Source organism: Halictus rubicundus, chromosome 4, assembly GCF_050948215.1.
Source record: "Halictus rubicundus isolate RS-2024b chromosome 4, iyHalRubi1_principal, whole genome shotgun sequence".
Classification (NCBI taxonomy): domain Eukaryota; kingdom Metazoa; phylum Arthropoda; class Insecta; order Hymenoptera; family Halictidae; genus Halictus; species Halictus rubicundus.
In genome coordinates, this window is record NC_135152.1 from 20,095,543 (window position 1) to 20,109,974 (window position 14,432).

At 42.6% G+C, this 14,432-nt stretch overlaps 1 protein-coding gene and 1 long non-coding RNA gene across 9 annotated transcripts in view; one reads left to right on the plus strand and one right to left on the minus strand.

The window, feature by feature from the left end:
* Positions 1 to 10,220, plus strand: part of LOC143353767 (uncharacterized) — a 227,103-nt gene extending 216,883 nt beyond the window's left edge. Inside the window, exon 2 of the long non-coding RNA XR_013082204.1 lies at positions 9,970 to 10,220. This is a non-coding gene — a long non-coding RNA (uncharacterized LOC143353767). The remainder of the gene's footprint in view (positions 1 to 9,969) is intronic.
* Positions 1 to 14,432, minus strand: part of LOC143353754 (hemolymph lipopolysaccharide-binding protein-like) — a 69,478-nt gene that overhangs the window by 8,623 nt on the left and 46,423 nt on the right. The window contains exons 1-3 of one of the 8 annotated variants that reach the window (XM_076787308.1): positions 6,248 to 6,566; positions 5,866 to 6,078; positions 3,851 to 4,383 (exon numbers count right to left, since the gene is read on the minus strand). In XM_076787308.1, coding sequence (XP_076643423.1) covers positions 4,025 to 4,383; positions 5,866 to 6,078; positions 6,248 to 6,383 — 708 coding nt within the window. In that variant the 5' untranslated portion in view covers positions 6,384 to 6,566 and the 3' untranslated portion in view covers positions 3,851 to 4,024. Of the gene's footprint in view, positions 1 to 798; positions 1,027 to 1,196; positions 1,538 to 3,850; positions 4,384 to 5,865; positions 6,079 to 6,247; positions 6,567 to 7,756; positions 8,216 to 9,667; positions 9,854 to 10,018; positions 10,292 to 14,432 lie in introns of those variants that run through there. The other 7 variants (XM_076787316.1, XM_076787306.1, XM_076787311.1 and 4 more) reach the window with 7 other exon arrangements.

Consider the following 14,432-nt stretch of genomic DNA (forward strand, 5'->3'; position numbering starts at 1 on the left):
ATTCTTGAATAAATAAGTGTCATAGCGTATAATCCCATGTAAATGATAGATATCAATAAAACGATTTTCTTCTCTTTGCTTTCACATTGTTATTTTCAATTCTCGATTATATTCGAGTGTGAAAAATTATAGCAGCACAAAATACAACGCCGCTCGAATTGTCTCGAGTGTGCACAGTTTGGCCTGTTTAGCGCGCTCGAATTACCTCGAGCGTACAAGTTAAGGGGTTAAAAGGACGATCACTTCTTTAATTTTGAATCACGCGTCTGAGATTTTGTTGAAAAGTTGAAACAATTACTTGACTGCATGACGTGAAGAAATTTTGAAAAAGTTGCAATTGTTCGGAATTACAGAGAACGTACCAAAAGTTACTGTTTACTACTTTCTTTGTGCGGAGCTGTACCGGAACTTTCAAAAATCTATTTTTTAGATCTGTACTGAAAATTTCGGAACTCGGATTTTCACTGACCCAGTAGATTGAGTCAATCATATTCAACGATCTCGAAGTATGTACAGTGCTTTCTCGATATTTGTCAACAAAACGGGTCTTGCCAGCGACAAATATCGTCCAGGAGATACTATTATTCTTCCGACCCAAGTTATGTTTACACTCCTCTTCGTCCGAAGCCGTTCGATCCTCGCGAGTTATACCCCGCGGCAGTGGGGATAGTACTACGACTTCTATCGGCCAAGCATTTGCGACATATATCGAGAAATGACTGTACTGAGATTCTAACGTGCTTCAGTGTGAGAGGCGTGAATGAAATACCACAATGGCTGTCGCGGGAAGAAAATTACCTCCGTTTCGCACACAGATATCTCGGGCTGTATTCCACGTCACTTCTTTCTTGAAAAACTTGTGGGCTCCTATGCCGGGCGTGACAACATAATCTCTCCTGCTGAAATTATTCGCGCAACAACCGTGTGGCCAGCTGACCGCCGTGTTTGGGACCGGGTTAATATAAAACGTCTGCTGTTGAGCGTGATAAATGTTGTTAGCGTTTATCGTGAGTGTATCTGAAGATTCTGAAACCAAGAGCTTCCTTGTGAGAAATCCGAACGCATCTCCAACTATCGAACTCGCGATTGCGTTCGCACTTTGCGGTGAGAAGCAAGCATTACGTCAATTTCACCGATGAACAGACGTGTGTTGATTGTTCCGACACCGAGAGAGTTGCAACTAAAACAATATTCACCTGCAGATTTATTAGTCTGGTCGTTGGAATTGCGGATCTCCAAAGCTTCGAGAGGCACGTCGGAAGCCTGGCCACCTTCGAAGAACAAAACGACGAGCACGACGCCAGCGAGAGATGTCAGCGACAATTGACGCATTTTGCGATTATTCGAATCTCTTCGAAGTTCCAGGAAAAATTGCTTATTTCGCAATAAGCTCAGTTTGCAATATTCTATCGCTTCAACACCCGAACTATTAATTATCACTGGCTACTAAATAAGATCGTCGAAAGTGCAACGGCCGCGACAGGAGACGCTCAACTGAAGTCTGGATGTTCTTTGCCGCGGGTACGCACTATTATACTAGATCTCTCCTACTAGTTTTAAGCAGTTAACGCTATTATTAGATATGCTGTACAAGTTTATCGATAACCTTTCCCTCAGGTCACATAATTGAGATTCAGCGGTTTCCATAGCGAGAAAAGTGTAAATCAGAATGACCGTTGATCCATATTTATTTGTTATTATTAATGACCATTATTGCTGGTTGCGGAGGGAAGCGTTCAGCCGCTATCCCAGGAAGCATGTGTGGTTTGGGTCAGTTTTAATATCTAATCAGTTGTAATCAGAGATTAGAGACTTTCACGGCCCGGTGTCATACAGTTTTGTCTGTTGAGGCTGTCGGGTGTAAGCCGTGACCTAATGGAAGGAATTCCCCAACGTTTCGCAAACATTGCACCTAGCTTCATCAGGGGGTCAGAGGACACACCGATACCGTATCAGTGCAATGCTAGCGAAACGTTGGGAAATCCCTTCCATTAAGACAAGGCTTATTCTATCGGTTCAACACTCTAAAAAACAATTTTCGATCGTGCAACGGCCGCGACAGGAGACCCTCAACTGAACTCTCGACGTTGGTTGCCGCGAATAGGCACTATTATACTAGATCCCTCCTACTAGTTTTAAGCAGTCGATCACCGCTTTTATTAAATATGCTGTACTAGTTTATCGTTAACCTTTCACTCAGGTCATATAATTGAGACTCAGCGGGTTTCATAGCGAGAAGAGTGTAAATCAGAATTACATCATCAGATCATTATCAGAATTCATTTTTTTTTTTGTCTATTAATGATCATTATTATTGGTTGCGCAGGAAAGCGTTCAACCGCCATCCCAGGAAGCATGTATGTTTTGGGTCAGTTTTAATATCTATTCAATTGTAGTTGTTTCATATCTATTCAGTATTAGCTATTTCAATTTACGAAACGCAGGGCAATATACAGGGTGTCCCAAAAATGTTGTACTTCCTTCGAATCGGTGATTCCTAGGATCCTTTTTATCCTTTTTATTATTTATTCAATTCTTCCACCTATCGGACAATAGAACGTCATCGCCACTTGAATTGTTTCTGTTACTGTCCATATCACTATCGCTATCACAATACGATTTCTTAATTGTGACATCGTGGCCTGCTCCCGTGTATAGTGGGCATTGTGACCGACACAACGTAGAAGCAAGCTATGTGATCCGAGACGGAGAAAAAACATAATGCTGCGATCTCCGACTTCGGCAAACACGCATGAGCGTTCCGAGCGCCTCGCGAGGCAATAGTTGGTGTCGATGTGTTGGTTCGGCCGATTTCGTCAATGTGCTCACAGTGCACATTGCTTTCACATTGTCATCAAATGCTTCGAGAAGGGCCTCAATGATACACAGCATCGTGGGACTACCAACGTTGGACGATGGTCCGAGAAATTCAAATCATTTTGTTTTTCGTCGGACGCGTACACGTTTCCATAGTAGAAATTACAATATATTGTGATTAGTCATGTAAAATAAAATATATACATGAAAAAATTAATCAATGAGAAAAGAATAAACAAGATAGCATTAGAGTATTTTTTATTGTCATTTATTTTAATTATTATTTAATTCATCGTCTGGTTCTTGGAAAAAACTGCACGACATCGTACGGATATTGTTTACATTTTCTTGCTTTTAAAAATCTTCGGCTTAATAAATATCGATCCGACGAAATCGTATGTCTCGTGCTTTCCAAAACCATTTTCACCGTATTCCTGAGACAGTCGCAAAAGGTAACGAACTTTCTGTCGATTATAACGTTTATATTTACGTCTAGTTCTAAACAAAACAAAAAAAACCGGTGGGACTCAAAAGGTCTGAGTAATAAACAGAAAAAATTAATAATTAGCGGCCAAATTTGTATTTTTTATAATTTGAAGTAATGTGCTCACTACACCGAATCATATCTACACGATAAAACTTTACAAAATCAAGGAGCACGTACACACAATACACAAGAACAACAAAGAAGTCGGATAAAATTCTTTCCTTAAATAGTGTATGTTACAGCTGTCACCGAATTCATTGTTTGTGTTTAGGTTCTATTGTAGTATTTGATCAATGTGTTTCACACTGTCACATACATTTTAAAAATGGCGTTACCATAGTAAACGAATTGTTGGCATGTTTTTAAAAATACGGATGCTCTAAAATCATTCGAAGTGAACGCTGCGCCGAAATATGTCGCGCGTCGGCCGTCCTCTGAGCGCAGCCTAAGGGTCACATTACACTAGGAAGGTCAGGCGATGACAGTTCTGTTGTTTTTTTTTTTTTTTTGCCTAGCGTTTATAGACCCTCAGCGTCTGACCTGCCTAGTATAACCTGGCCCTAAGCGTCTATGACCTTTTACAAACAGTATCGGCGTCGCGACATGACACGTCCGTGAGGTTCAGTAAAAACCATTTCAGATCAGAATGATCTTAGTTCTTGCATATTCCTAAATCAGGCCAAATGAATTAACTGGCAGAACATGCATGAAATGATGCATTCATTTCTGTGAGATGCTATCGGTCTCCCTGGTTAACCTGCGACGAACGGATTCTAGATCTTCGCAAAGATTGATCTCGCAGATGAACGAATACTTAGCCGAGCACGGGACGTCGAATATGCCATCAGAATGTTTTTTCCAAAGCGCCGCGCAGTGTTCTACGCCAAACTCATTGTTAGGCTCGCCCGCAGCCCATGGATAATAACTCATCGCAGCGACTGGCTCGCCCGTTACAGTCACCCACTTGCCTTGCTCAAACAGATCGTGGATGCCTATCCAAACACCGTGCGCCGTCTCGTTTGACGCCCAGCTTCGGAAGACTGCTGCCTTCTCCGCCGAATTAATCACGGCCAATTGACCTGCGAGATAATTATCGTTCACTCCCGTTCCCCATCTGCGCAGCTCTGTCACGTGGCACGTGAAACATTGTCAAATTACATAGTAATTCGCTGCTTTTACCAGACGTCTAAACCCTCACAATTTACCTGCTAATTAACACATTACTTTCGCCGACAATTTACTGGATACATTTATTCATTTAGACTAGATTTTACAGTCGCTCACTGAGTAATATTCGGCCATTTTTAAAAGGACCATCACTTTTTCAATTTTGAATCGTACGACTGGTATCTTTTTGAAAGGGTGAAACACAATTAGCTTACTACATGACGCGAAAAAGATTTTGAAAAAATTGCAATTGTTCGGAATTAAAAAAAAACATACTTAAAGTTATTGTTTACTACTTCCTTTGTGCGGACTTATATCGAACATTTTGAAAATCCGTTTTGTAGATGAAGTGAAGTTTGCTCCTCCTAACAAGCGAATTCAAATGTTACGTTCCTCGGGTTTGTTTTTCTCCCCGTGCGACTATGCTGCGCGAGCGGGTATGCGTGTTGTGTGCCATCAGAGTGCGATGCGTGTGCCACGTGCGAGACTGCGTTCTTTTGCATTATATTCTATATAGTAAAGTTTATTCGTTGCGTGTTTTATAATTGTAATAAACCTCAGGTTATGTTTTGGGAAGTACAGATTGGATTAATAAACATCCATTTCAGTAGATCTGTACTGAAAATTTCGGGGCAGGGATTTTCAGTGTTCGAATACTTTTTGGATTCAAAGACTCAGTAGATTGAGTCAATCATATTCAACGATCTCAAAGTATGTACAGGGTGTCAAAAAATTATATGTCACGGCCACCATAGCGTGATTCTACATCTACGATTTGGTGGAAATTGACATAAAAAACTCTCCGCTTGGCGCTGGATGTAAAAAATTTACAAATAAAGAAGCTGCAAAAATTGTAAGAAATGCAACATCATTTTTTAAGAGAACGGTTGAGATGCGACGCATGGTTTCTTTCACAAAGTTGATCCTTATGACCAGTAGAACACAATTAAACAAAAAAAATGTTTCGTTTTTTTTTACCTTGATTTTCAAGATCAAGGTCAATTTTGCGGGGAGTTTTTAATGTCAATTTCCACCAAATCGTAGGTGTAGAATCACGCTATGGTGGCCGTGACATATAATTTTTTGACACCCTGTACAGTGCTTCCCGATTTTTGTCAACAACACGGGTCTTGCCAGCGACATATATCGTACAGGAGATACTATTACTCTTTCATCCACGTGAACGTCGTACCCGACCCGTATTATGTTTACACTCCTCGATCTTCGTGACCCTTCAAGGGTTATACTCCGCGGCAGTGGAGATAGTACTGCGAGTTTTATCAGCCAAGCATTTGCGACATATATCGAGAAATGACTGTACTGAGATTCCAACGTGTTTCAATTTGAGGGGCGTGCACGAAATACTGTAATGGGCGTCGCAGAAAGAAAATTACCTCCATCTTGCATGCAGATTTCTCGGGCTGTGTTCCACGTGACCTCATTCTGGAAAAGCTTGTGGGCTCCAATGCCCGGTCTGATAACATAATCTTTCCTGTTGAAATTATTCACGCAACAGCCGTGTGGCCATTTGAACACCGATTGTGGGAGTTCGTCAAGAAGCACAACATAATGTACATGTAAGGTCTCGTTGGCTGGGTTTGGATATCCTGAAACCAAGAGCTACCTGGTAAGACATCCGAACGCATCTCCAAATATCAAACTCGCGATTGCGTTCGTACTTTGTATGGGAAGCAAGCATTACGTAAATTTCATCGAAGAACAGACGCGTGTTCATTGTACCGACACCGAGAGAGTTGCAACTAAAACAATATTCACCTGCAGATTTATTAGTGTGATTGTTGGAATCGCAGATCTTCCGAGTTCTGAGAGGCAGCTCGAATGTCTGGCCAGCTTCGAAGAACAAAACCACGAGCACGACGCTAGCGACAGACGTCAACGACAATGTACGCATTTTGCGATTATTCGAATCTCTTCGAAGTTACAGGAAAACTACTTCTTCCGCAAATAATTTGCAATATTCTATCGTTTCAACGCCCGGACAATTAATTATCACTGGTTACTAATTAAGTCCGTCGAACATGCAACGGCCACGATAGGAGACACTCAACTGTACTCTCGACGTTGGTTGCCGCGGATACGCACTATTATACTGGACCCCTCCTAAAATTCTCCAGCAGCTGTACAAGTTTATCGTTAACCTTTCACACGGAGATGATTGCAAATCGAACCGGAACGTCCGTATCGTTTTGTACTTTATTATTTTTTTCAAGATGTTTTTCTGGGTCTGAGCGTCTACGTTTTGAATAACACGCTTCAGGAATATCTTCTGTAAAAAGATATCGACTTCGACCATTCATTATTTCTTATGTCAGCTGTGATGTTTGGTGTTACCATTGACACGCCGGAATTCCTTATCTTAGAGGGCAATTATCGCTAATAATTATTGCATTGTGCAATCGAGTTCCAATGATAGATTATACAATTAGAGATTCGGCGAATTTCATTACGAGGAGAAGAATTATAAATCAGAATTATTATTGGTCTTTATAGTTTAGTATATATTTATACATATTTGGTGTTAATACTCAACCCACTGAGTCTTGAAAGTGACTAATACATGTTGTTTTATAAAAAAGACGAGACTGAATTTATTTGGATTTTGTACGGTTCGTGTTACAATACGAGCTCCTCTATATACGTTATAATATATTAGGGGTACCCATAAGTGATTAATTATTTGCAAAGAATTTGTTTTGCCTTCAGTTCTGTACCGATCGTTGAAGAGGAACACGTACTCTTTTACAGATTTCGGTAAAGCAGCCTGTGTTCAAAATATTCTAAAAAGTATAATTTTTTTACAACCCTGTTATAAAATGGCGGCGTCCGTACCTTCCGAGGATCATATTCCTCATTGCATACTTTTTCATTTTCAATCAATGGGAAGTTTTACCGCACCTCTGGAGCATTAGTTAAGAAATAAAACATTCACTCCTGTGGAAGATGCAAGGAGGCACCTTGAGTCATATTTTGCTTGACGAACCCTGGATTTCTATAAAATCGGGGATTGAAAATGTGCAGGAAACATGGCAAACTGTCCTTGATAATGGTGGAGATTATATAATAAATTAAGAAATGAAAACCTGAATTTACTACAAAGTTTGTTTTAGATTTCAAAATATTTGTTTACTTTTGGGTCCCCTTAATATTATGATCACTGAACAGGAGACTGAGGTACACCAATCAGTATTTCTCGAAGCGATTCTGGAGTTGACTTTCTAACGAGGATTAACTTATTGTGATGACCGGTGGTAATAAATAACAATGTTTCGCTTTATGCACTTTATTTAGGTTCTGTTACATATGTACCCTTCACCAGCTGAACAACAACTAACTCGTTTATCATTACATCTCCGTCATCCGCCTGCCCGCTAGTCCGATTCGCAATCGGCCTCCCGGTAAACTTGTGAGCAACAAATTCTGCATCTTAGCACACATTGATTTCGCAGACGAACGCATATTTCCGATCGCACGGGCAGTCGTCAATGCCTTTTGCAGGGTCATCCCAAATCACCCCGCAGTGTTCTCTATTAAAAGCGTTGTCAGGCCGGTTGTTAGCCCATATATCGTAACTCATCGTAGCGAGTGGCTCGCCCAGTAAAGTCACCCACCAGTCTTGCTGGAACAGATCGTGGACGCCTATCCAAACACCTCCTATCGAATTCTTGCTCTTCCAGCTTCGGAAAAGTGCTTCCTCCGCATCCGAATTAATCACGGCCAATTGAGCTGCGAGATAATTGTCATTTATTCCCGTTCTACGTCTTCGAAACTTTGTCTCGTGACTCGTGAAATATTGTCAAAATAAAAATTTCAACCCCCACAATATACCGTATGCGAATATCACGTTGCCAATTAACACATTACTTTCGCCGACAATTTATTGGATACATTGATTCATTTACACTAGACGTAATACCTATATGATCTATATACCTACACTACCGACCAAAAGTAATTGCCCACATATGAAAATCGCACAATTTTCTTAAAATTGAACCAAACGAGTTGAGATATCTTGACACGTTAAATGACAAAGTTTACTAAGTAACGGGTAAACGAAATGTTGAAAAAATTGGTATTGGTCGGAATTGCGAAGACAAAAGTTAAAGTAAATTTTTTCAACTTTTTTATCCAAAGTTTCTTTTGTAATGAAACTTTAATCAATACGTTTTGTAGATCTACGTTAATTATGTGTATGGTGAAAATTTCATCTAAATCGGTGAACGTTGCTATGAGCAATAAACATTTCAAGATGAGAGCTTAAGAATGAAAGTCGCTGATATTCGGCATTGTCAACGAATTTCACCCTTATGTGATCACAGTTCAATGTTTATAACTCATAACGATATTAACTGATTTGGATGAAATTTTCACCGTATATATAAATGACGTAGATCTACAAAACGTATCGAATAAAGTTTCATTACAGGCTCACATAAAAAAGTTGAAAAAATTTACGTTAACTTTTTTCTTCGCAATTCCGAGCAATACCAATTTTTTCAACATTTCGTTTACCCGTTACTTAGTAAACTTTGTCATTTAACGTGTCAAGATATCTCAACTCGTTTGGTTCAATTTTAAGAAAATTATGCGATTTTTATATGTGGGCCATTACTTTTGGCCGGTAGTGTATATGACGTGAAAAAGATTTTGAAAAAATTGCAATCGTTCAGAATTACAAAAAACATACTCAAAGTTATTGTTTACTACTTCCTTTTTGCGGACTTATATAGGAAATTTAAAAAATACGATATATGTATAGACCTGTACTGAAAATTTCGGATTTTCAGTGTTCGAAAACTTTTTGGATCCACTGACCCCGTGGAATGAGTCCATCATATTCAACGATCTCGAAGTATGTACAGTGTTTTCTCGATGCATGTCAACAACACGGGTCTTGCCAGCGACAAATATCGTCCAGGAGATACTATTATTCTTCCATCCACGTGAATGTCGTTCCCGAGCCGTGTTACGTTTACACTACTCGGCGTCCGAACGCACTCGATCTTCGAGGCCCCTCACGGGTTATAGCACGCGGCAGTGGGGATAGTACAGCGACTTTTATCAGCCAAGCATTCGCGACATATATCGAGAAATAACTGTACTGAGATTCTAACGTGCTTCAATGTGAGAGGCGCGAATGAAATACCACAATGGCTGTCGCGGGAAGAAAATTACCTCCGTCTCGAACGCAGATATCTCGGGCTACGTTCCACGTCATCGCTTGTTTGAAAAATTTGTGGGCTCCTACGCCCGGTGTGACAATGTAATCATTCCTGTCGAGACCAGTCACGCAACACATCGACTTTGGCTCTACGGACACCGTGTTTGGGACCGCGTTAACAGGCACAACTTCGAACAATCCTGAAACCAAGTGCTTCCTGGTAAGAAATCCGAACTCATCTCCAAATATCGAACACGCGATTGCGTTCGTACTTTGTATGGGAAGCAAGCATTACGTAAATTTCATCGAAGAACAGACATACGTGTTCGTTGTTTCGAAAGGGTTGAAAGAAGAAGAATATTCACCTGCAGTTGTATTAACCGATTGGTTGACAGGATTGACAGCCACGACGGAAGCCTGGCCACCTTCGAAGAACAAAACGACGAGCACGACGCCGGCGGTCAGCCACAATTGACGCATTTTGCGATTATTCTAATCTCTTCCCAAGAAAACTATTTATTTCGCGACAAGGGCTAAACTCCGTCTATACCTACGGCTACACTATAATGTTAGATTTGGTAAATTTCGCGTGCGTGCGTGCTGCGTCGAAGTTCGCGAAAAAACTTAGGGCGATTCCCCGAATCGTGCCAATATATACTCGCACCGTGTCCTCGATCGTTCGGATATCGTCGATCCACACCTGCGCGCGGAGCACCGCGAGAACATTTGTCTTGCGGCCGATGACATGTGTCGTTCAACCGGTCGCAACAAGTTTAGCGCTAATAAGATTAATTACCACTGGTCACTAATTATGTTCGTCGAACATGCCACGACCGCGAGAGGAGCCGCTCAAGTGAATTCTCGATGTTGATTGCCGCGGGTATGCACTATTATACTGGATCCCTTCAACGATTTTCCATCGATCGATTATTAAAATTGTAAGTCATGCTGTATCACTTTATCGTTAACCTTTCACACCTGTTTCGTTATTTCCTTTCACGGTGTATCCCTGCGTCAGTGGTATCTTATACTCTTCTATGATTCTAATAACGCGCTTCAGAAATAATTCCTTTAAGAAGAGGTCAATTCCGTCAATTCTTTATGTTCTGCGTCAGCTGTGACCCCAGGTGTTTCTTATCCCGAAAGGCAATTACTGATATGTCGATGAATCTCGTATTCAATTTTAGTGCAGTTCCGCATAAGTAATTTTTAATTTAAAACGTCAGCTGTTTCATAAGAAACTAATAAAAATCGATTTTAGTCACTATTTTAGGCAGTGAAAGAACTTTCATGCAATACTAGTACACATTTCACAAGTGTCTGGATAATTTTGAGCGGTAGTGTACCTCTGATGATTAATAGATTGTGCAATTGAGTTACAATGCCCGATCGTACGTATTGTAGCGGCTAGCTGGGCGCCGGAAGAGAAATCTTCAACGCACCAGAGCACCAAGAAAGACTTATGGTTTGCACAGCATAAGACGCTATTTGTGAGAAAACGTCTATAACGTTTTCGGCCACTTAGCGGACAGATGTGTCCTTGTAGTTCCTAGCGACGAACTGAATAGCGCAAGTGGACGCCATAAATTTTGGGTAGTCGAAGGGTCTCCAGCCTAGAGTGTCCCAGCGACGCGTTCCTGGTTTCTATCACCCGGGAAAGCTGGGCCCGTTGACGTAAGCCAGCAGCCACGTGCCGCATTTAGCATTGGGCCCGGAAGACAGCCCGCTGCATCACCAAAATTAGTTTTTAACAAAACGACGCGCTCACCCTTCTCGCGCACGAGCGGCGTGGAACGTGGGCGTGTTATGCAAAGTGCACGGATTGGTGGAAGTTCCTCGCAAGCACTTCCACCAATCAGTCGACGAGCGTTTTTGAGATATAAGGCAGAGACTACCGGCGCGACAGCAGTCTAGTCACAGCCGAAGCTCCGAGCGCCGAGTCAAAAAGTAGTTAGAGTCTAGTTAGAGTCCGGTCGCTGTTAAATCGCAGTAAAAGTTCGATCGCGAGTCGCAGTTAATCGCCGTTCCAGTTGAACTACCCCTGACGCTCTCGCGACCGCACTATTGATAAATAAACAACTCAGTCACCTGATTTGAACATTATTTGAAGGCATCCGCCTTTAACACTTTGAACGCCCAACGAGAAACTCGAAAGAATCCATAAAATCAAAATAAGTTATTGAATGAAATAAAAGTTGCAAGAAATTAAATGTATGATACTGAGCAATCCTCCAGCTGTCTTGCATGTTACAGATCCTAATCAAGTCTAGTACAATGAATATGTCAACGTAAAAATTCGTTTTAAAACCTGCAGAAATAATTCCGTCACCCAAATATGGGTGACGCGGCGCCGAACGTGTTAAAATAACCCTATTCCTTGATTGGTGACCCCGGCGTGATCAGGGTGACTGGGTCGCATCACTCGCATTTTGTTCTCTCGAGGTGCGTGTGGTGCTGTGACAGTGACCATGGGGTCAACGGGCCAGCCGACCACCTAATCCAGCGGTTGGAGCGACCAGAACGCCGAATCGCCGAAGCAGCCAGACCTCGCGGAGACATCAGAAGCAGGACGCCAAGACGGAGTCGGTCTTCGTCCAGGTCAGCACCTAAGACGGAGAGAGTCTCCTGGTACCACCAGAGGTTTGGGAACGAGTCCACGAAACGCCGGCAGCCGATTTCTTATTCGGGAAACGAGTCCCTCCGACACTGACCGCGGAAGCCATTGACGGAACATCCATCTGCCGCCTCTTCGTCACGGACAAAGTGACGAAGACCGAATACCTCGTCGACACTGGCTCGGACCTTCGTGCGTATCCACGCACACTCGTCGAAGGCCGAGTCAGCAAGACGTGGTACGAGATGGTTGCGGCAAATGGAACGACGATCGGCACCTACGGCATTCGCGTGATGGACCTCAACCTGGGACTACGGAGGGCCTTCCCAGTGGAGGTTCATCATCGCCGACGTGGGAAAACCTATCATTGGCGCGGACATCCTCGCGCACTACGGCCTACTGGTGGACCTCGGGCGAAGACGCCTGATCGACCGGACGACATCGCTGACGACAACGGGACGCACCGTCGTGGGTTTCACGGACTCCATCCGGACCCACAGCGACTCCTAGGCAAGTCAAACACGAGATGTTGTACATCATATTGTAACGACTCCCGGCACCCCCGCGTATTGTAAGACCCGCCGATTGTTCACCGATATGTACAAGGTCGCTCGCGCAGAGTTCGAGGAACTGTTAGCCCGGGGTCACATCCGTCCTTCTAAAAGCCAGTGGGCTTCTGTCTTACGCACGGTGCTGAAGAGGGACGACGGATAGCGGCCCTGCGGCGATTACAGGACCCTAAACGCTCGCACGATTCCCGACCGGTATCCCATACCACATATCGAGGACTTTATCAAGGAAGACAGTGGGCAATTTGGACAAAATCGGATTCGAAATCAAGGAACTTTCGATAGGAATCAGGTAGAGCGATGAAATGTTTTTTTAAATGAAAGCTGCAACTTTGTAGAATATGGGAAAAATAGGGCGATTATTACTGTAGGGATGTGAGTGTGACTGAGTCAGGATGTATGGTTGTAAATGCGACTATGTGTGGTGTGAGACGCTGAGCCGCGTCGATAGCGTTTTGCTTTTCGAAGGAACGTTTTTGTTCGTCGTAACGTTTTTGTTCTTCGTAACGTTTTTGTTCTTCGTAACGTTTTTGTTCTTCGTAACGTTTTTGTTCTTCGTACCGGAGCAAGTTCAGTTGAGCGAGAGTCGCGAGCGAGTTAGTTGTCGAGACCGCGAATATCGAATTGTAGCTTGAGACGTCGAACTAAGATAAAGTATTTTAGTGAAATCGGTGTCAATCACTTCACCCGATACGTCACACCTGAGACGTAGGAGTTCAACATATTCCTACATTACCATCCAATCGTTTCAACGAAAAAATGACTTCATTAGGTTTTGTCACAAGAATTTATTTTTTGCAAAATCCTGAGGTCGTAGACAAATTTCGAGACCAGGTTTGAAATCAGCGTGAAAAAACCTATGGGAAATGATGTATAGCATGTTAAAGAAACAATTTTTTCCGCGCGTGGTATTGGAAAAACTAAAATTTTCTTGAATTTGTGCGCGTTCAACGAATTTTCTCGAGGTTAAAAAACGTTCGTACCACAATCTCTCTATTTTTCCCATATTCTACAAAGTTGCAGCTTTCATTAAAAAAACATTTCATCGCTCTACCTGATTCCCATCGAAAGTTCCTTGATTTTGAATCCGATTTTGTCCAAATTGCCCACCGTGCGCCGTCCGCCAGATTCGAGCACGTCCATCTCGATTTGGTGTGCCCGCTACCGGTATCAGACGGCAAAAGATACTGCCTCGCACGCGTCGATCGCTTCACGCGTTGGCCCGAAGCCTTTCCGATCGCCGATATCGAGGCAGAAACCGTAGCGAAAGAGTTTGTCGCCGGATGGGTGGCTAGATTCGGTACCCCCAACCGGATCACAACGGACCAGGGTAGGCAGTTCGAATCGCAATTGTTCGAACATCCGAGCAATTTATTAGGCGCGAAGCATATTCGAACTGCAGCCTATCATCCGGCGGACAAACCGCATGGTCGAGCGCTTCCATAGACAGCTCGAAGCTGCTAAAAAGTGCCACGGCACGCAACGTTGGACCGATGCGTTGCCCGTACTACTTTTAGGCAGAGTCGGGCAAAATATTTATCTGAATAAAAATTTCGAATAACGTATAAAAGATAAAAATATTTTTATTCGTTATTC